We start from the raw sequence: 22,306 nt of genomic DNA on the forward strand, positions 1-22,306 counted from the left end.
TAGCATACTAGGAATGTTTCAATATGCCTTGGTGAAGTTCATCTATAGTTGGAAGTAGAAGGATTTAGGCATTGCTGAGAATGACCTGGGGACAAGGCCTTCCCAGAAATAGAGTTGAGTAGCTATATTCTTCCTTTACCAGTGATACAGGTAGGTACAGTTGTCTAAAATGCAAGGCTGAGAAGATTTGGAAGTACCCTTAGAAGGGTGATGATAGTTGTTGGTATGATGAATTAGCAATGGATGGCATAATGAGGGAGCAGACAGCACCAATAGATGTGTCAAATATTTGTCTTTTCTTGGATATACTTTAGGTTGAGCTGTACTAGGGAGCTTTAGGGGTACAGAATGGATGGTCATGGGAAAAAGGACCAAAAACTTGCTCAACAAAGACAACAAATAACTCTTAGCTAGAGCATGTTTCAAGTCTGTAGTGGTGATATGCCTTTAATCCCAACACTCAGGAGGAGGAAGCAGGTGGATCTCTGTGAGTTCAAAGCCAACCTTATCTACAAAGTGAGTTCCAGGATAGCCAGAGCTACATAGTAAGAGCCTGTGTCTAAATTAGAGAAAAGGGAAGGAGACAGGGATAAAGAGAATAAACATGTTTCAGTATAATCTTCCAGAAATGGCTTTTCCCTTTTGCAAGGAAGTCTAAATTATTACATAGGCCTGTATTTGATACACGACCTGGTGAAGGAAGTGAATACTGCAAACACACACTAGTTTTAAAATGGTCTTACTTGTAAACCTGGTGGTCCTATGGGTCCTGCATCTCCAGGAGATCCGGGGGATCCTGATGGACCCTGGAGACAGGAGTTTTTATCAAAGTCAAAAGGCAAGATAGCTTTTCAAAACAAAACAAAACAAACATATATGTTCACAAGAATTGCATAAGAGTTGTTACAGCATTTTATTCATGATAGAAAATGTTGAAACTTTTCCAAGTAGTAACTGATACAGGGATTGAAAAATGAACTGTGACATACAACAGCAAAAAACAGCAAATTTACTTATATTTGGAATAATATGGATGAATCTCAAAAGCACTGTGGTGAGAGAAGCTAGATCCAAAAGCCTACATATGATATTATTCTCTGGTGAGAGAAGCTAGACCCAAAAGCCTACATATGATATTACTCCCTATATATGACTCTCTAGGGTAAGGGAAAACTGATCAACACTGAAGAATAATCACAACGGAGTTTGCCTTTAGGGTGGGGTAAAGATGGGGATTGACTGTGAAGAGGCAAAAGGGACTTTTCTGGGGTGATGCTATGTTCTGTGGCTTAATGGAATTTTAGGTTACATAGGAATATGCATCTGCCAAAATTCAGCAAACACACGTTTAACATTTGTGGATTTCTTTGCATAAACATTATAAACAAAAAGGAAATCAAAGGAAATATTGACGTTTAACTGATAGTAGGCATATGCTATTGTATTTAGTAGTAATTCAGTGATATGCTTTGAAATGCATCAAAACAGTATGAACTGATGGATAGTGATGGATAGATGGACAGGACAGAAATATAGAGAGTCTAGTAAAATATTAAAGTTATGAATAATTATCACAAAATTCATTATACTTGGCTCTGTATTCGAATTTTTACTATTAAAGCCCTGCCACAGATGATATGAGACTTTGGGGATCCCCCATGGAGGGTCTCACCCTCCCTGGGGAGCAGAGGGGGGACAGGGTGCGGGATTGAGGGGAGGGGAGGAGAGGGAGAGGGAGCTGGGATTGACATGTGGAGCAGGCTTGTTTCTAAATTAAATAAAAATAAATTTAAAAAGGAAAACTGTTATTTAGTATCAGATAAAATAAACTTCAAGATAAATGCTATTAACTGGATATAAAGGGGGGGAGTTTCTAATAATAAATGGGTCAATTCCAGAACACACACACACACACACACACACACACACACACACATATATATATATACACATATATCAATAGAGTTTCAACATACACAAAGAAAAACTGATAGAACTACAGGTAAATAGATAAAACAAGTTATTCTTAAAATTTTCAATGTCTTTCCCTCAATAATTCATAGAACTGAGAACAGTCAGCATATTGACTATCAAAACATCATCAACTAAATCCACCAATGGCTGGATATGTTTTCTCTGAAAATTTTGGTCTTACACTCAACTCTAGCAAATTTAGCAGAATTATACAGAAGAGTGTGTCCTTTTAATTTTGATAGAATCAAACTAGAAATTGATAATAGAAAGGTAGCTGGAAAATAGCCAAATACTTGGTAATGAGAAAACACACTTCTAAGTATTTCATAGGTCAAAGGGTAAATGAAAAGTCACATGCAAAATTAAAAAATGTATAGAATTGAGTATCAATACTTAAAGAAAGACTAAAATTAGGAGAAAGCTGGTCTGGGGAAATGTAAGGCTCCGTTTCAGTGGGTTAGCAGGATGAAGGGTGTTTGTGCCCATGAAAGGGATGGAAAATCTAAGAGAGGTCAAGGTTTAGACAACAGGAAGAGAAAGAAGAATTAGAAAATTCTCTAGAAATGAAGATGCTATGATCTACTCATCTACATAGAAGAATAATCACAATGGTGTGTGCCTTTCGGGTAGGGTAGGGACAGGTATTAACTGCGAAGAGGTAGGAGGGAATTTTCTGGGGTGATGGTAATGTTCTGTGACTTAATAGAATTTTGGACTGACAATCGGTAACAACCCATGGTCTCCTTATTGATCACAAACCTGTTGTTTAGCTACCAAAACCTCCTGTTCTCAAAGCTAAGTCCTTTCTGCATCATGTCTGTATCGACAAGAAAATACTATATGTCTGTGAGCAGGAGAGTGAATCTCTAAGAGAAACTATGAAGCAAACAGAGTGGTTACTACTAAAAGAATTAATGAACATACTTTGAAAGCCAATTTTGTTGAGCTCTGGGGCTCCTCTGTACCTTGATCCTTAGTCGTCTTCGGTTTTTTTGTGGGGGCTTACATACTTCATATATTTGTATAAGCATCCATTCACTGTTAGCAAGTCGAAACTTTATCCACATTCCTCAGAAGAAACATTCTCTTTTATAGATACATATCTCCTACCAGAACTTTAGAAACATAGTTCTTCCCTAAGGGTTTCTGGAATTCTTCTGACATATTCCTACCCTTACATTTTTACATCTTTTGTGGGAGGAACAATTTCTACATTATCACTGGGATCACTCATAGCACTTTGCTCATAGTGGGTATTCTGTATGTACTGAGAACTAACAAGACAAAAGAAGATAAGAAAGAACAAATACAAAAAATCAGTGACAGTTCTTAGACTTTTTCAAAAGTAAGCGATGGCAATGAGGAATGTCAGGGAAAAAATATCTTAGGAGTACAACTTGTGGACTTCCATGGATTCTTATCAATGTCCTAAAAGAAATTTCTGTATGGGATACCTTTAAAAGAAGTGTGTATGTAACCCTGAATACACAGAAAAACACTTCGGAGATGGTTGTTAACGAAAGACTTGCTACCTTCCTAACACATGCAAGAGAATAGAATGGACTCCCTATCCATTGGTTTCCTTTCCATGTTTTCAGTTACCTCATCAGCCACAGTAAACAGGAAAAGTATGAAAGCGCTTATCTTCAAGTACCCTCTAGATGGTCACCTGATGTTATGTCTCATAGTCTACTTTATTCACCTCATCACATCATATAGGCTTTGTGATGTTTCACATCTTCACAAGAAGAGAAATACTGAGTGTAGTACAGTAAGTTACTTTGAGAAGGGATTTAGGTTGTTGATGGGGGAAATCACACTAGCATAACTTTTATTACTTATTATAGTATGATATAGTTCGTTAGCAATTGTTGCTAATACCTTACTGTGATTAACTTATAATTTAACTCTATCATAGGTCTATATACATAGGAAAAGGATAGTCTATATAGGGTTTAGCATTATCTATGGTTTCAGGCACCGACTAGGGGCCTTGGAACTGCCTGTCTTAAAATTGAGGTGGTCATTTGATGTTCTCGGGATTTTTTATATGGAAAATGCAGAAAGTATGACTTGTTCTATCTCAATACTCTGGGTTTTCCTTAATAACACTACAAAGACCTTTGACTGCCACCGAGAAGAGGGAAGAGATAATCATTTGTGAGTTGACAAAGCTTGAGAAGTCAACACAAGCACAACTTACAGCCATTCCATCTAGTCCAGGCAGCCCAGGATCCCCCTGAGAAACAGACAAATAATACACAGAAAAGATTAATGAATCAAGCCCATAGAGTTTCAGACAACCAACCCAGGATTCATGGGGATAGAAACACTTTGCTGCAACTTGGGCCCTTATCAAGACCTTGCGTTTTAAAATGCATGAATTGGCTGTATCTAACCATTTACTTTTTCCCTGTGAACATTCTGGACTCTAGAAAACAAATATTATAGCCTTGGCTGAACAAGATTTTCTATTTTACCTAGATTAATTAATTTTCACATTTGCGAGGAACTTATCAATTAGAAACGGCTTTTGCAGGCTGGTTATTTTCTGCTCTTTTTGGAAGAAAGCAAAGCTACCTTCCCATGTGCCTTCATCCCTGGAGAATCTGTGCCTATATGTATACAATGCAAATCAGACATTTCAAGGGAAAATCAACAGAGCATACAGACTCTGATTACGTTTTAATTACTTTGCAGCATCTTAAGCCACTGTATGAATCTGTAATATAACCATCTTGTGGAAATTGCTGTGTTCCACTGGATCCAAGGCTTCTTTGATTTCTGGCAAAACCATTTAATCAGTGTTTGCTAAGACAATGGTTGTATTTTGACACCTGCTAGTTTTGCCCCACTTGGCTTACAGTAAAAACCTCTGAGCTCCCTGTAGCATGGAAAGAACACTGCCTGAGGTTTAGTTCTTCAGAGAACTGGCCATCTGGCTCTGAGAAAGTCACATAGCCTTAGATTTTCAATCCGTAGAATGAGTGACATGAATCAAAAAACCATGAGCCCTTGCCAACTTTAATGTTCTATCTTTCTGCTGTGGCACCCACACTCAAGAACCCAATCTCCCTGATTCTTCTCTAAGTATCCAGCTGTTCCGTCCCCATCACTGCTTTTACAGCCACTTTCCGGGGTCCTGTACCCAGATGGAAGACTGAGAAGAGGTGTCAATTATCTCAGTAAGCTTGGTGTATTCTCCACTCCATTTGTGGGCACATAAATTCCTATTTGCTACCAGGGCAGTGAGGAGTTCTTTTCCCAGTCTGGAGAGGAATAGAGCCAATCATCTGGAACTAGGATTTATTAAGGCCCCACGAAGTCACCAGTTAGCACATAGAGAGTGTAACCCTCAATAAAAGAAGATTCTTGACAGGAGATCAGATTCCCATCAGTTGCAGAGAGGACAGGCAAGTTTTTCTAGACATTCAGGGATCTAGAGAAGAATGGGGCCAGGATGCTGGGGTGGTAGCCATACTAAACTGTGTAATGATACGGATCCAAACCATGGTGCATGAACATTAGGCACTTCAGAAGAAACAAAGTGTCTGCCTCTAGAAAATAATAACCAAGCAAAACTGTATGCTAACCTGTCTCTGATGCTTGGTGCAGACTCTGGAAAGCAAATCTCTTGACAGCGTATTTGCAAACATTTATGCTAATGTTCCCCCCACGAGAAAGCTTTGGATCTTTCTTAAAGCAGCTGGGACTGCTCTTTAAGCAGGGACACAGACTCTAGTTCTGAAAATGATTTGGTCAGAAGTGGGGCCCCGCCTTGGGGAACGTCTTCCCAGCCATTCAGCTACCTGCTTTGGGAGTTCTTACCTTCATTCCTGTGATGCTGTCTTGAAAAGGAGCAGGTTCTCCTTTTGAACCTTTGTGACCAGGCAGCCCCTGGGTAAATATGAGAAACTTGTGAGAAATGCATGTTTGTACTCTGCACGTGCGCGTGCGCACACGCGCGCGCGCGCGCACACACACACACACACACACACACACACACACACACACACACACACACACACACACACACACAGAGTTTTGATAGTAATATGACCTGATTAGATAGAGGATCAGGCAAAGAGAATCGGAAATTATGTGTCTTAGGCTGTGAAAAAATGGACTGTGTTAAGGGGCAAAAGCCCAATCTCTGAAGAGTTCATTTCATGTCAAGGGTGGTTGCCTTTCTTCTGTCTCTATGTCTGGGGTCTGAGAAGGGATGAGGGTTTGAAAGCAGCAGACTTTATATCTATTCAGAGCACTGCTTTAAGTAAAGTGCTACCCCTTACAGTTACACATTACTAACATGGTCTTAGTCTAGGTCAAAGGTCAACAAAATTGTCTATGGATTTAGATAGTTATTTAAGTTTTGTGAGTCAAATTTGGGATCTATTACATATTTTTCTTATTATTTGTTATTAAAATGAAAAGAAAAACAGAGAGGTCAGGTGCTTTTGTGGCTTTTTATGTAGGCTGTTGGTCTAAAAGATAACTATGAAACCAGCTTCATCCTGTGTTTCTACCACAAAAACTCAGCTTCAAATCTTTGGAGAGGCTGGTGAATGTCATTAATATCATGGAAAACAGTTCAGTGTACCTGATTCCAGTCTTTCAATGAGATTTTTTTCCTCTGTCTTAGTAGCAAATGCTGGCTCATATCTGCTACCATTATGTCCCCCTTGGGAAAATAAATTAATGATTTTACATCTAAGGGTGAGTCAGGATTAGCTTTGGGGGTTACACTTCGGGGAGTAAATTGCTGATTGATGATGAATTCCTACAGTTCAAGGACCACTGGTGTATTAAAACAACAAGGTCCTAGAAATACAAATTAGTTTCTTAACATTGCCTGCTTCCCCTTATTCTTGTGGTCCCTATTCTTTTCCAAGAAGCTTCAAAGACACTTAGTGAATGGATATTCAGCAGGGGGTAAAGTTCAGCTTAATAAATACACACCCAAATTTCTGTTTAAGCTTAAGGTGATGGTTTAGGCAGGGATTAGGTTTCCATTCTGGGGTTCTGTCATTCAGAGGATGTCTGTTACTTCAAGATCTTTTTCCCATTTCTTGGGGTGGAACTCCTGCATTGCTAGACCTCCATTATCTACTCTATCCCTCTGTCTGTTGCCATGACAGCATTCAAGGGCCTTTATTACTCATACAGATGATCCCATATTAGGGCTACAGCTTTCCCTGGTATACCCCTGCTGTATATTGGTTTGGTGTTAACGTAATTTATGCCAGTTTGGGGCTTGTACTGTTCCTGTCTACTGTGTCACATTTTCACATATATTCTCACACCCCACAACTTGGTCACTGAAGGCAACTCACATAACTAGGAGCTCTGTCTAATTGGTGGCATGATTTTAGTTTGAAAAAAGTGTCACACCATAACTCTTATAGATTTAGATTTTTCCAAATTAGGTTAATAGTGAGCTTGAAATGTGTTATTTTTCTCTTTCCAACCACTCATAAATTACTTCTTGTAAGGGCATGATATCTACTATTTACGTAATATCTGTAAAGGGTGTGATATCTGACTATTTTAGCTCTACCTGAATCAATGAAATTAAACAAAAGTGGAGATATTAGACAAAAAAATAGTAAATCTATAACCAAGGATAATCACGCCAAGTGGGAAACAAATGAAGTAGTGTTTCTTAGCCTCAGCATTACTGACACTGGACAAATTAATTTGTTGATGTTGCAGAGTATGTGCTATCCTGTGCCCCTAGTTGTGACAACCAAAGTTATCAATACTAATTCAAATATCCCCCAAGGAGCAAAATTAATCCTGATTAAGAATTACTGGCATAAACCAAGCTTGCCATGCCTCTAGATTTTTTGTTAATATGCTCATGATCACATGAAGGTCTTCCAAGCATATCTCGATGTTACCTGATATGGGAACATGTCAAATAGCCCAAGTACATATTTTGCTCTGAAATGTACTATAGCTATTATTTGTTTGTTTGTTTGTTTTAATAATCTTAACAATTCCAAATTAGCATTGAAAAGTAACCTAAAGCCATGTAACATGTGCATCCCACAATGGCCATTTAAGAGTTTTGCTATTGTGGTGCCATTGATGCAAACTCTTGCATTGGACAAGGTGGTAGAATGGCTGTCTGCTGAGACTTAATGAAGTCTCCAAAGAAACAAAAAAGAAGACTTTTGGAGGTGCATTTGCATTAAGTTACAAAGATCAGGTAACATACAGGTGGTCCTAAAATCCCGGGGTAGCCATCAGGGCCTGAAAATCCAACAGCTCCTTGAGTTCCATTACAGCCATCTAGGCCAGGTGGGCCTCTGGGTCCTGGTTGTCCAGGGTGGCCCTGTTAAAAGAGAAAAGAAGGGATCAAGTCAGCCACAGGACTCTCAGCTAATTCAAAAGGCTCCACAGTGAGAACAGCCAACTGCACTGCTAAATTCTGGCTCCTTGTTACTCCCTCCCTTAGCTTCATCATGCGTGCTCTCAAATTTTTCTTTTGTACCCAGATATGTGTTGCCAAGCACAACTCAAGTTATCCCACTCAAAAGTACAACTGGTGCTTTAATGAGCTCCAAGCTGAAACTAAAGGGCTCAAACATGGAGAGATAACAGTAGTTAAGGTACTCCAACATCATCTTCGTTGACTATAGAGATACACTAAAATGTGATGTAGCTGTCTGACAGCTGAACTGCTATCAACAGAGAACTATGTCAAGGTTTGGGATTCCTCAGACCAGACAGACCCTGGGATGGCTTTCTGGGGAAGGAGAATATGGGAGAATTAAAACACTTGTGCCTTTCCTTTTCCTGGTCCCACCTCCAGCCTGAGTCTCCAAAAGTCTACATATAACTAGAAGACAAAAGGAAATGGAAACCTGCATGGAATAGTACAGTTATTTTATTATTTATTCTTTTGGGCTCTTTTGGGGGCCCATTACCCAGCTCCCAAATAAATCCACACAGAGACTTCTTATTACTCATTAACACCCACCCCGCCTTAGTTTGGCTTGTTTCTTGACAGCCTCTGGGCTCTTTCCCCTTTTTGGTTTACTTCTGCATATCTTACTTTCATTCTTACTCGATGGCTGGCTGTGTGGTTGGCCCTTAGCATCCTCCTCTCCTTGCTCCTCTCTCTTCCCAGGCTTCTCCTCCTATTTATACTCTCTGCCAGCACTTCCTATCCTTTCTCCCGCCTCACTATTGGCTGGTTAGGTGTTTTAGACAGGCCAAGTAACACAGCTTCACAGAGTTAAACAAATACATCTTTACATCATTAAACAAATGTTCCAGAGCATAAACAAATGTAACACACCTTAACATAATATTCTATAATAGTATAGCCTATTTTTCCCCTACCAACAAAAGTACAGTTCCCAGTAGTTGCCTGCAAACCTGCATAGCAGCAAACTTCCTAATTCCATGCCTTTTCCTATGTTTTCAGGCAATCATTGGGCATCTTAGCCTATATCCCAAATAAATAATGGAGGCTACTATTTCAGAGGAAAGATTCATTTACCATATTCTTGTAGAGAAAATTTGCTACAGAATTCCATATCATTTTTATTTTTATTAGACTTGTAGAAGGTAAACAGATCATTAACATGAATGTGTGAGTCTGGACTACTAAAGTGACAGAGGAAACAGGCAGCATACTTGAGTCCTCAGATCTTTATTGCCAATTGGGATGGTTAGTGTCATTCCCTGTGAAGGGCCTCAGAGCTGTGTTTTTGTTGTCATAACTTTTGCAGGTTAAGCTTAAACCTTAAAACTAGCACAAATGTCCTTTTCCTGCTTCATGATTTGATGGGTAGATTTTGTCTTATGTTATATCATAGTAACCTCAGCATATGAGTCTTTTCTTTACTCTTTAAGCTAACTTGCGCTTCTTCATTTAAAGGAAGTGTTTTGCTTCTGTTTGTCACATCCAAATCACCAGCATCTTCTGTTTAGGATATTATTAAGTAAAATATAGATTATATGAGCACAAGTACTGTGATACTGCTGTGAAAATTGATCTGATAAAGATAGCTACTTAGTGACTAATAGGCTGCTAGAGAATATAGCATAAATATTCAATAGATATGCTGGAAAAGGGGGATGATTTACATCACAGGTAGGGTGGAGTGGGTTGGCAACAGAGTTCATTATACCATTCAGAACAAGGTGTAATTTTGAATTCATGAATTATTTCCATGAATAAGGAGGTGCTACTGGTAATTTGAAAGGCTCATTTTGAACAAGTGACACGTTTCCCTCAAATCATTAAATACACATTTCCCTGTTGAAAGTATGTTTAAGGGAAGGTAGAAGACTACCTTTCATTGACCTGTCTAGATGATCTATGAAGCTCATCTGTTTACACAATGCCCCAAATACAACCGGCTTTTACTAGATTAAAACATTATGTTCTGCAACTCTGATACTTACTGAATTCAGATGAGCTATATTAAAATGCTTACCAATTCCCCAGCTAAACAACTACCCCAGTAGTGCCTTTGGAGAAGAGAAGAGCTGGATCCTTAACTGAAGCAGTTACCTGACATGCGATTGTGACAAATTGAGAGTATTAAGTGAGATTTTATAAGACTTGCTAATTTGTGGCCAAGCAGCTGTAGAGGAAATATTGTGTGAACTTAACTCATTCTGTTAACCAAAATTCAGCATTAGTTCCCATGTAGAACTTTCATACAGGAAGTTAGGGTTTTGTTTTTGTTTTTGTTTTTAAATAGGCAGATTTCTCTATAGTCTTAGCACCTGTCAGATAAAAGCTCTACAATAGGTCTGTAATATTCTAGTATTCATGGTTTGGAGTCAGTTGTTTCATTATTCATTTTTGTTTCCCTTAATCCTGCCACATCCTCTAAATATACTTTATTCAACTCAGTCAGGCTCTATTGGTGGGATGCCCAATTTCCTAAGGATTATCCTTTAGCTATGTAGCAGGAATAAGTTAAAGCAATAGTCTAGCTCAGTACCAAAGCTCTTCCTTACTCCTGGGCTACCAAAACTTTGATCTAGACTCTTATCTTTTGGTCTCCACAAGTTATGGTTCTCTGGTTTTCTCATCTAAACTCCCAACACTTCTGACTGGTAGGGAAACCTGTTTTCCCCTTCTCCACCTTAGTGAAATTCTCTGTAATTAAGCTCTGACCACCAACTCAGACTCATAGCCTCTTTTTTTATTCTGCTTTACAGTGCAGGTTTTGAGCCAGATAGGCATGTATTCTAATCCAGCTTTACTACTTTCCATCCGGGGTTCTCAATTCCTCCATTGGTAAACTGGTGATGAATAATACGTAACTTATAGAGGGGTTGTCAACATTAAAAACAATGCTGTGCTATGCTTAACGTCAAGTGATATTAAGTTTACTAAGTAGCAAGTGAGCAAATGGTTAAGTCTTTTTCTTTTGGAGCCTGTCCTGGAACTAGCTCTTGTAGACCAGGCTGGTCTCGAACTCACATAGATCTGCCTTCCAAGTGCTGGCATTAAAGGTGTGCACAACCACGGCCTGGCAAATGGTTAAGTCTTGATCCATGACAGTTGACAAGGATAAGATATAGGGTGGAGTTCTACCTCCTCTCAATTATCAGGACCATAGGATTTCTGGCACTTTGCTTTCCTTGGCCATAGCTAATGATTTTACTGAAGTGTGCCAGATCCCAAGGGCATAGCTCTTTGAGGGGATCACAAAGCTCTATAGATCTAGAAGGGAATGGATCTGCCATGTTCCAGAAAAGGTGTGCTCCCAAGACCCAACTCCAAAGGAGAAGTTCCCATGTGATGAGTGCTATGTGTCCACTTTCTGCATATAAATCTGGTGTGCTTATTTATAAACCTCTAAACAGGGAAAAGTTTGTAATTGACACCCCAGAAAAAGCTAAAGCTCATTTTCAAAGGATATCTTGAAAACTTCTGCTCTCAACTTACATTTAGAAATATTTTTATGTAGGTTTTATAAATATGCATCTGTGACAGGTGCCAACAGCCCTAACTCACAACTGGAATATCTCAAAGCCCCGAGTGATACCACTCCCAGTGTCTTTTGTGCTGATGTTGAATATCGGGTAGGCAAACTCTGTTTGCCCTCTCTACTGACTTTTCTGCCCTTTGGTGCAATGAATTTGGTTATCATGAAACTGATTCTGTTGAAATTGTCTACATAATAGCAAAAAATGGAATTTGGAGACTCAAACCAGTGACACATGTTAGTGACCAGTCATTGTTAGGAGGGGAACTAGATCTGTGTAGTGATCCAGTTTTGTAAGAGCCGTCAGAGAAGCTGTTGGCTTCAGTTGCACGGTTTAATATGTGTTGAACAGGTTGATTAGTTGGAAAAAGGCTGTGGGGTCTGAGGTAGCTCCAGCAGTATGAGAACTCCAGCTTTTGCAGACACTAGAAGTAGGAGTCAATCCTTCAAACTTTTTTAGGCTGGGATTCTTGGGCCTCAGGGGGGAACAGAAGACATTACTACCTGTACTTTTAATGAGCTAGATGAAACTGACACACAAAATAATCAAAACCAGGGGACTGCATATGTCAAGGAACTAGAGTAGTGAATCACATGCCAGCCAAGGACTCCTGAAATCTTCAAGATGAAAGGAAGAGGGAAGTACTGAACAAAAGTACTCAACAGCTACTTCTTGGCTAGTTGGGAGAGGGGAAGTCAGAAAATAGAGAAATCAAAAGTCCAAAGGAAACACAGACAACCTTTGGTGAAGGAAAAGGCAAGGAAGTGGGTGTATCTTTGGGGAGCAGCCAGATCATTTGGAGAATTCTGGAGAGATGCAATTCTTTTGAAACCACAAAGAGAAGTGATCAATGCCCACACTGACCATAAGTTGAAGGCATAAGTGGACTAGGGGACCAGTTCTGACTTAGATGTAGAAATAGCCCAGGCAGCACAAGATTCACTAATTCTCAGTTCTAGCTCAGAATATGGGTGAGGAGGATAGTAACACTATCCTCCAATCACCTGTGCGTCTCTGGCCCAGCCAGGTCAGTGGGATGATTGGGCAAGGCTACCGTCCAGCTTGGCAGTTACCCTTATTTCTTGAGCCTGGAAGATACACTCTGGGCAGGAATTCTTTCTTGTGTAGCCATAGGTACCCAGCCATAAGAAAACATAGGCAGATGTCAAAAAAGGATGGTTATCCTTGTCTTCTTAATTTTCCAACTGACCTATTTCCTGACATTTTTTAGATACTAGTTGAATAAAATACAGATATCTGATGGGTGATATGATTTAAGTAATAAATACAAAGAAATTGAGTCTTGTATTGTCCATATCTACAAATATATACTAGATTTGAGAGAAAAATAGATCGATCATAGTATCTATGAAGGCAAAACAATATTCTTCCTGTATATCCTCATAGCAGAGTATAAGCACACAGCAGGTGTTCCAGGCATTATTGCCTAGAGATTGGAACAAAGTGATCTGAATCACCTTTGGTGATACCAGAAGGTTGTTTAGCATAATATAAGATGATGGGTAGTCTAGAGTTTCTGCAATAGTGCTTTGATAAGGTTCAAAGAACCTCTCAGGGGTTGTTAGAAGCTTAAGTCCCTCTCAGGAGGGGCTTTCCTCTTCTCTATTGTATAGTCCAAGTGTCCACACCCTTTCTGGTCTCTTAAACAAGACTGAAAAGCCTTGTAGACAAACGTGACCAAGGTTATATACTAAATATAGAAAAAAGGTGGACAAAAGCAGAAAGTGACAGCCAGTAATCACCAAGTGTTATGTTTCAGAGGCTGGTAGACTGTCACCATGGAATCAGAAGCACTGGGTCAAGTGTGAATACAGGATACAGATGGGAAATCTAAGAGGTTGGGCTGGATGGGATGGGGGAAAGGGGCTATTCACAAGCTTCAAATCCACAACTTATATCTGTAAAAGTAAACAAACAACAATAGCAGCAACAACAAAAACTAAAGGGAAATTCCCCCTGAAGGGAAATAAGCCTGATGAGAACCAATTACTGATATAAAACAGATCAAGTTATCATTAAGGATTTTTCTCTCAAATTTTGTGCACTTTATTACTTTTCCTGTAATGAGTACATGCATGTTCTAATGTGCCTCTGCAACTAAGAGGCAACCCCTCTTTGTCTGGTTGAAGCTCTCCTTCAGTGCATCCTCCCATAGTAACTTACTTAGGCTAAGACACAGCCATTTTCTTATGGATGATATGGCACTTCTCTTCTCAAATCATCTGATTAATGGCTGCCTGAACTTTAGTACAAGGCTAAATGTGTGGGACTCCTGCCTTTCATACTGTACCACACTTGTCTCAGCGCACAAGACAACACGGCTCTAAGGTCAAAGTACCTGAACCAGGAGGCAGAACCTAGAAGGTGATATTAAAGTTGCTTCAGGAGGTTTGGTGAGTGGATTGTGGGCAGGTGGGGATGGGAACATGAGCAATCGGGTAGTGGGAGGGCAGAGGAGGCGAGTACTGAAAAAGACTACTGGAAAGGTGGGGCATTTGGGGGCCAGGTAGAAACCTGATGCAAGGGAAACTTCCAGGAATCTACAAAGATGACCACAGCTAATACTCCTAGCAATAGCGGTGGATATGTAGCCTGAACTGACCATCTCCTTTAACCAGGCAAGACTTCCAGTGAAGGGACTGGGGAACCAATCCAGCTACATAACCTTCGACCTATGGGCTGCCTTGCTGGGGTAAGGGTGACCAAGAGATTGAGGGAGTGCCCAACCAATGACCAGTGTAGCCTAAAGCCTATACAAGGAGAGTAAGCCCATGCCTGACAATGCCTGGGGCATCAGGATCCACAGGCTGGATGACAAAGAGACCTAGGATCTAACCAAACATGACTGGAGGAAAAAATATCAGTGTAATGATGCCTAATGTTATTCCGCTATACACATAGACTGGTGCCTAGTCCTAGTCCAATTGTCTTCAGAGCGGCTTCATCTACAACTGATGGAAACAGATGCAAACCCACAGCCAAACATTAGGCAGAACTCAGTGAATTCTACAGAAGAGGGGAAGAAAGGATTTTAGGAGCCAGAGGGGTCAAGCAGGCCACAAGAAAACCCACAGAATCAACTAACCTGGGTACACAGGGGCTCACAGAGACTGAACCAACAACCAGGGAACCTGCATGGGATTGACCTAGGTAGGCCCTCTGCATATACGTTACAGTTGTGTAGCTTGGTCCTCTTGTGGGACTCCCAACTATGGGAACAGGGACCTGTCTCCTACTCCTTTGCTGGCTTTGGGACCCTACTCCTCTACTTGGTGGCCTTGCCCAGCCTTAATACATGTGGAGGTGCTTAGTCTTACTGCAACTTGAGATGCCATGTTTTGTTGAGACTCATAGGAGACATTCCCTTTCCTAATCAGAAAAGGAGGAGGAATGGGGAGGTGGGAGCAGTGGGAGTGGGGGAAGGGGCTGGGAGCAGACGAGGGAGGGGAAACTGTGACTGGGCTGTAAAATAAATAAATTTCAAACAAGAAAAAAATGGTGCTTCTGTGTACACACTCACCGGAATTCCACTGAGGCCAACAAAGCCAGGAACTCCCATGGGACCCTAAAGAAAGGAGAAGGAAGAGAAATGTGTGAGGCAATTCAATCGGTATCTGTTAGGTTCAATATATTTGCTGATGGGATTCGATGACTTAAGTTACAAGGTTTTACATCTCCTTCCTCTTGCTGTGTTGCCATAGATCCCAAGTCTAAGGGCTTGATCTTAGGTCTTGAGCACGCTTATATTCAGAGACCAGTTCTTGTGTTAAGCAGTATTGTGGAAGCCCTAAAAATTAGTGCTCATTATTACAGGAAACCCTTACATCTAGATAAAAACAGATGGGCTTTGACTAATTTAACAAAAAAAATTTCTCCCCATTCTGCTCCTTCATTAAGATTAGGGTCCTAAGCTAGACAACCCTTCTTATCAGAGGACAAGCGCAATTCTTGCTTATGCATGAATGACCGTTTCAGTGCAGGCAAGGCCACCGGCTTGTTCAAATAGGTCAAATCATGCCCTCTTTAAGGAACCAGGGCACCACAACCTCTGATGATAAAGCCTGTCACCTGTAGCCTCTTGGTTCACTCTGTTCCTGAGAATAACTCTATGTGGCTTTACACATTGTGCAATGTGGGAACAACAGACTTTAGCCAGAGGCCCACTTCCCCATCAGCCTGGGAGCAGGCAGATGTAAGACAATGTTTACTAAAAACAATACAGTGCCCGGAGCAATAAGTTCCTGATAAGGGCTGGCCCACTGAAATGCCCTGACCTTGACCTTTTCCAATCCGGAGCAATAAATTCCTGATAAGGGCTGGCCCACAGAAATGCCCTAATCTTGATCTTTTTCAAAGACTAACCGCCTCTTTCTGATCCACCCACTGCCGCCTCTGGTGTCAGGGTATATAATAACCAGCCAGGGTAAGAATAAAAGAGAGCCTTCTTGAGGAGCCTTCTGGAAGCCACCGACTGGTCTCTGTGTCATCAATCTGACACCCTCCGCACATTCTCAGACACAGGCTGTGCAACAGGTGCGGCAGTGCAGTGTTTCCCTTATCCTAAGATGTGAATATATGTGATCTGTGAGTTGCCATCCACACCATCCATGAGTAGGAAATTGCCATCAACCTCATGCATCTGGATAAGTGTTAAAACTTTATCCACCCTTATAGTTACTCTGGAAATCCCTTCCCCACAATACGAGATTAATAGGAGGTGATGAAAATACAGAGGGTCTAAATTAAAGTTGCTAAACTCTATAGGCCAGTCACCATGCTATTATCATTCTTCTTGATTTTGTAGTGCATTCTCTTCTATTTGTGGCCCAGAATGCTTCTAAGTCTTCTGAGTTCTTGCTTGCTAGCCCTGTCTGTTGTATGTTTAATCTCTACTGATCAGCCGATCAGACTTTCTACCCGAGCCCAGCTCAAACCCGCATGACTTGACATGAGTATACCAACTTGCCACACAAGTAACCAATATATTCATTTGATAGTCTGTCAGCTATAAGAGTCTCCAGAAATGGTTTCTTCCACCACCAGCCATCATACACTGAATTTCATTTCTTTTTTTCTTTGAGACAGGCATATTTATGTACCTTGGCTGGTCTGATACCTATTAAGTAGATAAGGCTGCCCTTGAGTTTCTGGAAATTCTTCTGCTTCTGCCTCCTGAGTGCTTGGATTACAGATGTCCACCACTATGCCCAGATCAGCTTCCTTCCTTCCTTCCTTCCTTCCTTCCTTCCTTCCTTCCTTCCTTCCTTCGTTCCTTCCTTCCTCCCTCCCTCCCTCTCTCCATCTCTCCCTTCCTAGCTTCTTTTTTCCTTCCTTCCTTTTTCTTTCTGTCTTTCTCTCTGCTTTTCTGTCTTCCTTCCTTTCTTTTATTTTCTTCATAGTTTTATTTCAGTATAATTGTTGCACATGGTACTATGTTTCTCAAAGACATTATCATACAAGTACTTTGGCTAAGCTTGTCTTAAAGTATGTGCCCTGGCACCAAAATATTTAGGGACAATCATATTCCCCAGAGAATTAAGAATGAACATTTTACTTTTGTGCTTACAGCCCTTACATCAAAAGGTGCATCTTACCTTATCTCCTTTTGATCCATATGGTCCTAGAGGGCCTGGGGAACCTCTTTCTCCTTTCAACCCTGATAAACCAGTAGGACCAACAAATCCTTTAGGACCTGCTGGACCTTGAGTTCCAATTGGTCCAGGGCGCCCCTAAAGATGGACAGAATGGCTGAAAATTAATCAACAGAAGATTTAACGTCAACATTTCCAGTTTTCTCATGCACAAAGTACAGGCACCACTTCACTAAATAATTTTGGCTTAGAGATCTGTGAGGCATGCCAACGTTCCAGGCATGGATCAAAAAAAGGCTATTTTAGGGGCTGCTAAGCTTATTTGGATAGAACACATTTTATAAGCACATTTAATAAGATTCATGTGCACCAAGATCCTTCAACTTTGTACTTCTGAGGAGATTAGTTATTCAGGCTGGATAATATTGTCCTCTTCCTAGTTAATGCCAGGCCATCCATCAGAATGTCAAAATAGTGAAAGAATAGAACACTGGAGAGCATCATGGCATTTTATAAGTTACATTCAAATGGCCAACCACATGCTTGTAGTGAAGTTCAGAAATGGCCGTGTCTAAAGAATGCTGCCCCAGGGGGCCAAAGAAGGGTGACTCCAGAAACTGCCAATTCTTCAAAATTCATCTTTGTCAGCTAGTAACAGATCATCATTGTACCTAGCAACAGATACTCACAGGGGCCACACACACACACACATACACACACACACACACACACACACACACACACACAGCTCATTCTTCTTTCTTATCCCCCTTTCAGCCCCTCCCTCTATTTGCACAGCACCCAATGTGGAAAGCACAAGGAGCCTGAGCATATCTATTAGGTATCAATTATGGTAGCAAGAGTGAGCAGCCTGAAGATTTTGAATGCCTTGGTTATAAAATGTCTGTAACAATTAAGTCTGAGAGTTCAGGCTGACATTTTAAAGCAGACTGAGACAGAGAATTAACCCCAGTGGGTGCAAAACAGACAGCCTGGACTATCATTTAGAACAAATCCCAGTAGGGACTTATCTTATTTTGGCTGCAAAGTGAAAACCATTAGCGATGTGCATTACCTATCTGAGAACCTCGTGTCTGGTAGAAAGCCTATTTTCATAAATGCTTCCAGTCCTACCACCCCACCTCTTTAGTGGCTGTCCATAATTTCCTAAAAATCTGTGAAAACTCTGAGGAAGCTCATTAAACATGCTCTTTCCTATCACCTTCAGGCTTTACATTTTAAAAGGCTGAAAACAGAATAGAAGCTGTAAACACAGTGTCTAGAGTTATGTCCTGATAATGCAAGTGCCCACCAGCTGTGCTAGTCCTTTGGAACATAATTTGCAGTGTCAGTCAGGCCCATTGAAGACCTAGAACTCTTGCAAAGAAGTGAAAGATATTCTACCCAATGAGATAAAACTCCAACTCTCTGGAACACTGTGTACCACTCAACTTTCCCATGCTCATGGTGCAGGCCATGAAATGTTTGGCAAACTTCTGCAAGTGATAGGGGCAGATATTGAGTGTGCCATTGGTGGAATTTGTTTAGAACAATTCTTGTGTTTGTCATTGAACTTGGCTCAACCCCCCCCCCCACACAAACACTACTAAAGGGGGAAATATCCCCACAATACTTTGAAGTCATTATGCTAGCATTTGTTAAGGATGAGTGAAGGTTTGGGAAATGGACCTAGGTTTCAAGATGAATGTACACACCATCTTGACAGCACCGGTGTGCAACAGAGAGTAAGAGCTTCAGGTGCACACTGGAAGGGCTGCCTGAGCAGGTCTGTGGAACACGACACCTGGCCCATGATTGGGGGAGTCACGGCTACTTGGGAAGGCCAAGCAAACTCCAGCTGGAATGGGCCTGGAAAGTAGGCAGGAAAGGTGAAGGCGTGGTATGATCAGCTCTGAAGAAGCAGCTGGGCAGAAAACAGTGTTCAGTGTTGTAACTCATTAAGGAGGGCCCTGAGCATCACCAGGCAGCTGAGGCAGCCTGCCTGAGGTTGGAACAGGGGAGGTGGATACAAAGCATTTGTCGGAGAAGAGGGCTGCTTGGTGGGAGGATGGGGGCAGGGTGAGTTTAACTGATTGTATCATACAGAGAAGATCCAGTCAGACCACAGAATGTTTGGTCCAAATCTCAGCCCTGCCAAAGTGGTTCTTCCATCAAGGGTAGGGGAACATGGTCAATCATCGGACAGATACTAAGCTACTAAGAGAGTGGGTTGTCTTGTGGCCCGGTTCCCCTCCTGCTTTTGCTGCCGTGGGAGCTCAAGCAGTGCCCAGTGTGAGCACATGAACTGGCACTATTCATCTTTGCTTTCTTAGATTTCTGAGCACACGCTCATCAGCATGGCTAAACTAGGAAACTTAGGCTTCAGAAATGCTAAGATGGATATAATAGAATTCTGATTTGGTTCAGTAGAGGCTGGTTTGGAAGCCTGGCTCCTTTCTCTTGTCTGAGCGAGCATGCTAAATTACCCAGAATATTGCATATAAGTCCTCTAAAGAATTCGTGAGATTAAAAACAAGCAAGCAAACAAGCAAACCCCAAAGGGGTTTTTTGGAGAGGCGCGTCTTGGAGAAACAAGGATTCTGGGGCTGGTCTCAGGTTCATCAGCTTGGCTATGTCAGCAGACCAGCAGGAAAGCTCTCAGGCTGACTTCAGCACAGGACCCTGCTGATAGGTGTCTGCAGGCTTCCTACTAGCTGCTTATCTTGAATTGCCTCCCCAGCATGGTGCCAAGGCTTTGTGGTGCATTGAGACAAGGAATCTTCCCACCCACAGAAATCCTTTCACGCAGTGACACAGAGCACCACGGGCAGAGGAAGGCAGCCATGAGAAAAGGAAAGACACTTTTGGGGGGGGGGTGTTCCGGATCTGTGCTTAGCATTGCTTGGCTTTCCCCCACCCTCATCTCTAGTGCACAGAGTTTCAATGTGCTGCTCAAGCTTCATACTGAAGCACAGATAGACTGCGGTAAGGTTTGTTTTTCCTGCAGTTACCTATGACACTTTTTCTAATGGCCAGCAGAGGTCAGTGTGGGAACATAGAGATTGAAGATAAACAGGTGGGTGGGTGGGCCTTTCTCGCACAGAGAAAGAGAAATCAAACCAGTGTCAGAGAAGTCACAGAATGTTCAAGCAGGAAAGGCCCTTGGAGACTATTTAGCCCAGGGTTTAGTTTTTATGGGGGTAGAGTAGGCTGGGAGAAGAAATTTTTTTTTAAGGTCACATAGCTGGTAGGAACGGCATGAGACTTAAACCAGGCTATCTCCTCTCAGTGCTAGTCTCTCTGCCTGTTTGTCAGGGGCAGATTTCCTAGCCGGTCCTTGAGGCTGTCTACCCCTCACCCTAGATCCTCCTCTGGGACTGTTCCCATCAGTCGGCTGCAGCAGCCAGATGCTCACTCATCATTTCTCTCTTCCTAACCCTGATCACAGACCCAATCTGAAGCACCATCACTGTTTGGATGGCTAGCAGAATTTCAATGGGCTTGGACTAACGCCATGCCCTGATACATGTCATTTATTTTGGCAGATGGACCCATCCAGGGCAGAAGGGACTCCTTCACGTTGTTCCAACAAGCTCTCCTGCCTCCATCTGCTCGGTATTTTTCATGTGCGCAGCAGGACCTAATTCTCAAGGGTTGGGAATTGTGCCTAAGGCCAGTGACTACAGGTCCACAGCTCAAGCTAGCTAACTCCTTCTGATCATGGTGGTTTGGAGTCAGTGTGCAGTTTAAGGTTACCTTTGATTAGAACCATACACTGAGAGTAATAAATCCATTAATGGACATACCCATAACGAGGAAGAAATATGCATAAATGGCATTTAAGAATCTTAGAAGCACATACCAGAAACTGGGTGGGATGGAAAAACTGATGGAGTCTGACTGCATAATTTGATGTATTTCTGCCTTTTTATCTCCCCCCCCCCTCAAAATTCCAGTGGTCTTCTCTCATAAAATTAAAATTTGGTTCTAAGAATCTGAAACCCATTCCCACTGAGGCATGAATGAATGACAACTTTGAGGCTTACTTTTCCCAAGAGGAAGCTTGTCCTTTAATGGAGAGAAAACATTAGGTCAGGGATGCAAGTGATATTTACAAAGCAGGGAAAGGAAGAGGGAGGATCCAGCTGTATTCTGGGAGATGTTGAGGTAGGACAGCCCTGTTACATGATCCTGGATTCAGAGCTCCTCCTAGAAATTTTAGTTGCATTCTTAGGCAAGTTACTTAATGTCAAGGGTTTGAATACTATACTTACTGTTGTGTAGAATTATTGTTAGCATTTCAGTGAGTCAATGGTTGTAAAACACACATGGTATCTAGAACAAAAATACCAATTCCCTTTTCCCTTTAGGTATCATTTGTGATAGAATAGAGAAGTTAGGATTAAGTAATTCATGCCCTTTGCCTGAAGTTTAAGTGAAAGATGTATGTATGTTATTGAGAAGCCTTTTTTTTTTGGCAAAGCCTTCCTTTGCTCTTGCTGAGGATCCTCACATATTGCAGTTGTGTGTGCTTTTAGATATGTCTCTGTTGTCCTGGCTAGTTCTATGTATCCTTCAGGTTCTAGCAAAGACACCAGTTTCTTCAAGAAGTTTTCCATGATTACTCCCATCCCACAATGTGGCTAGGTTACGTGTTACATGTTGTAGATTTTATGTCAATACCCCTTGTTGAAGATAGAATGAGCTCCTTAAGACCCATGTCTTACTTCCCACAGACTGGTCTAATGCTCATCTCA

At 41.4% G+C, this 22,306-nt stretch overlaps 1 protein-coding gene across 1 annotated transcript in view; it reads right to left on the reverse strand.

Moving 5' to 3' along the window:
- Positions 1-22,306, reverse strand: part of Col4a6 (collagen type IV alpha 6 chain) — a 290,710-nt gene that overhangs the window by 51,397 nt on the left and 217,007 nt on the right. Inside the window, exons 4-9 of the mRNA XM_013122309.3 lie at positions 17,553-17,687; positions 15,479-15,523; positions 8,195-8,311; positions 5,803-5,871; positions 4,178-4,213; positions 744-806 (exon numbers count right to left, since the gene is read on the reverse strand). Coding sequence (XP_012977763.1) covers positions 744-806; positions 4,178-4,213; positions 5,803-5,871; positions 8,195-8,311; positions 15,479-15,523; positions 17,553-17,687 — 465 coding nt within the window. The remainder of the gene's footprint in view (positions 1-743; positions 807-4,177; positions 4,214-5,802; positions 5,872-8,194; positions 8,312-15,478; positions 15,524-17,552; positions 17,688-22,306) is intronic.

Source organism: Mesocricetus auratus, unplaced genomic scaffold, assembly GCF_017639785.1.
Source record: "Mesocricetus auratus isolate SY011 unplaced genomic scaffold, BCM_Maur_2.0 Super-Scaffold_100003, whole genome shotgun sequence".
Taxonomy (NCBI): domain Eukaryota; kingdom Metazoa; phylum Chordata; class Mammalia; order Rodentia; family Cricetidae; genus Mesocricetus; species Mesocricetus auratus.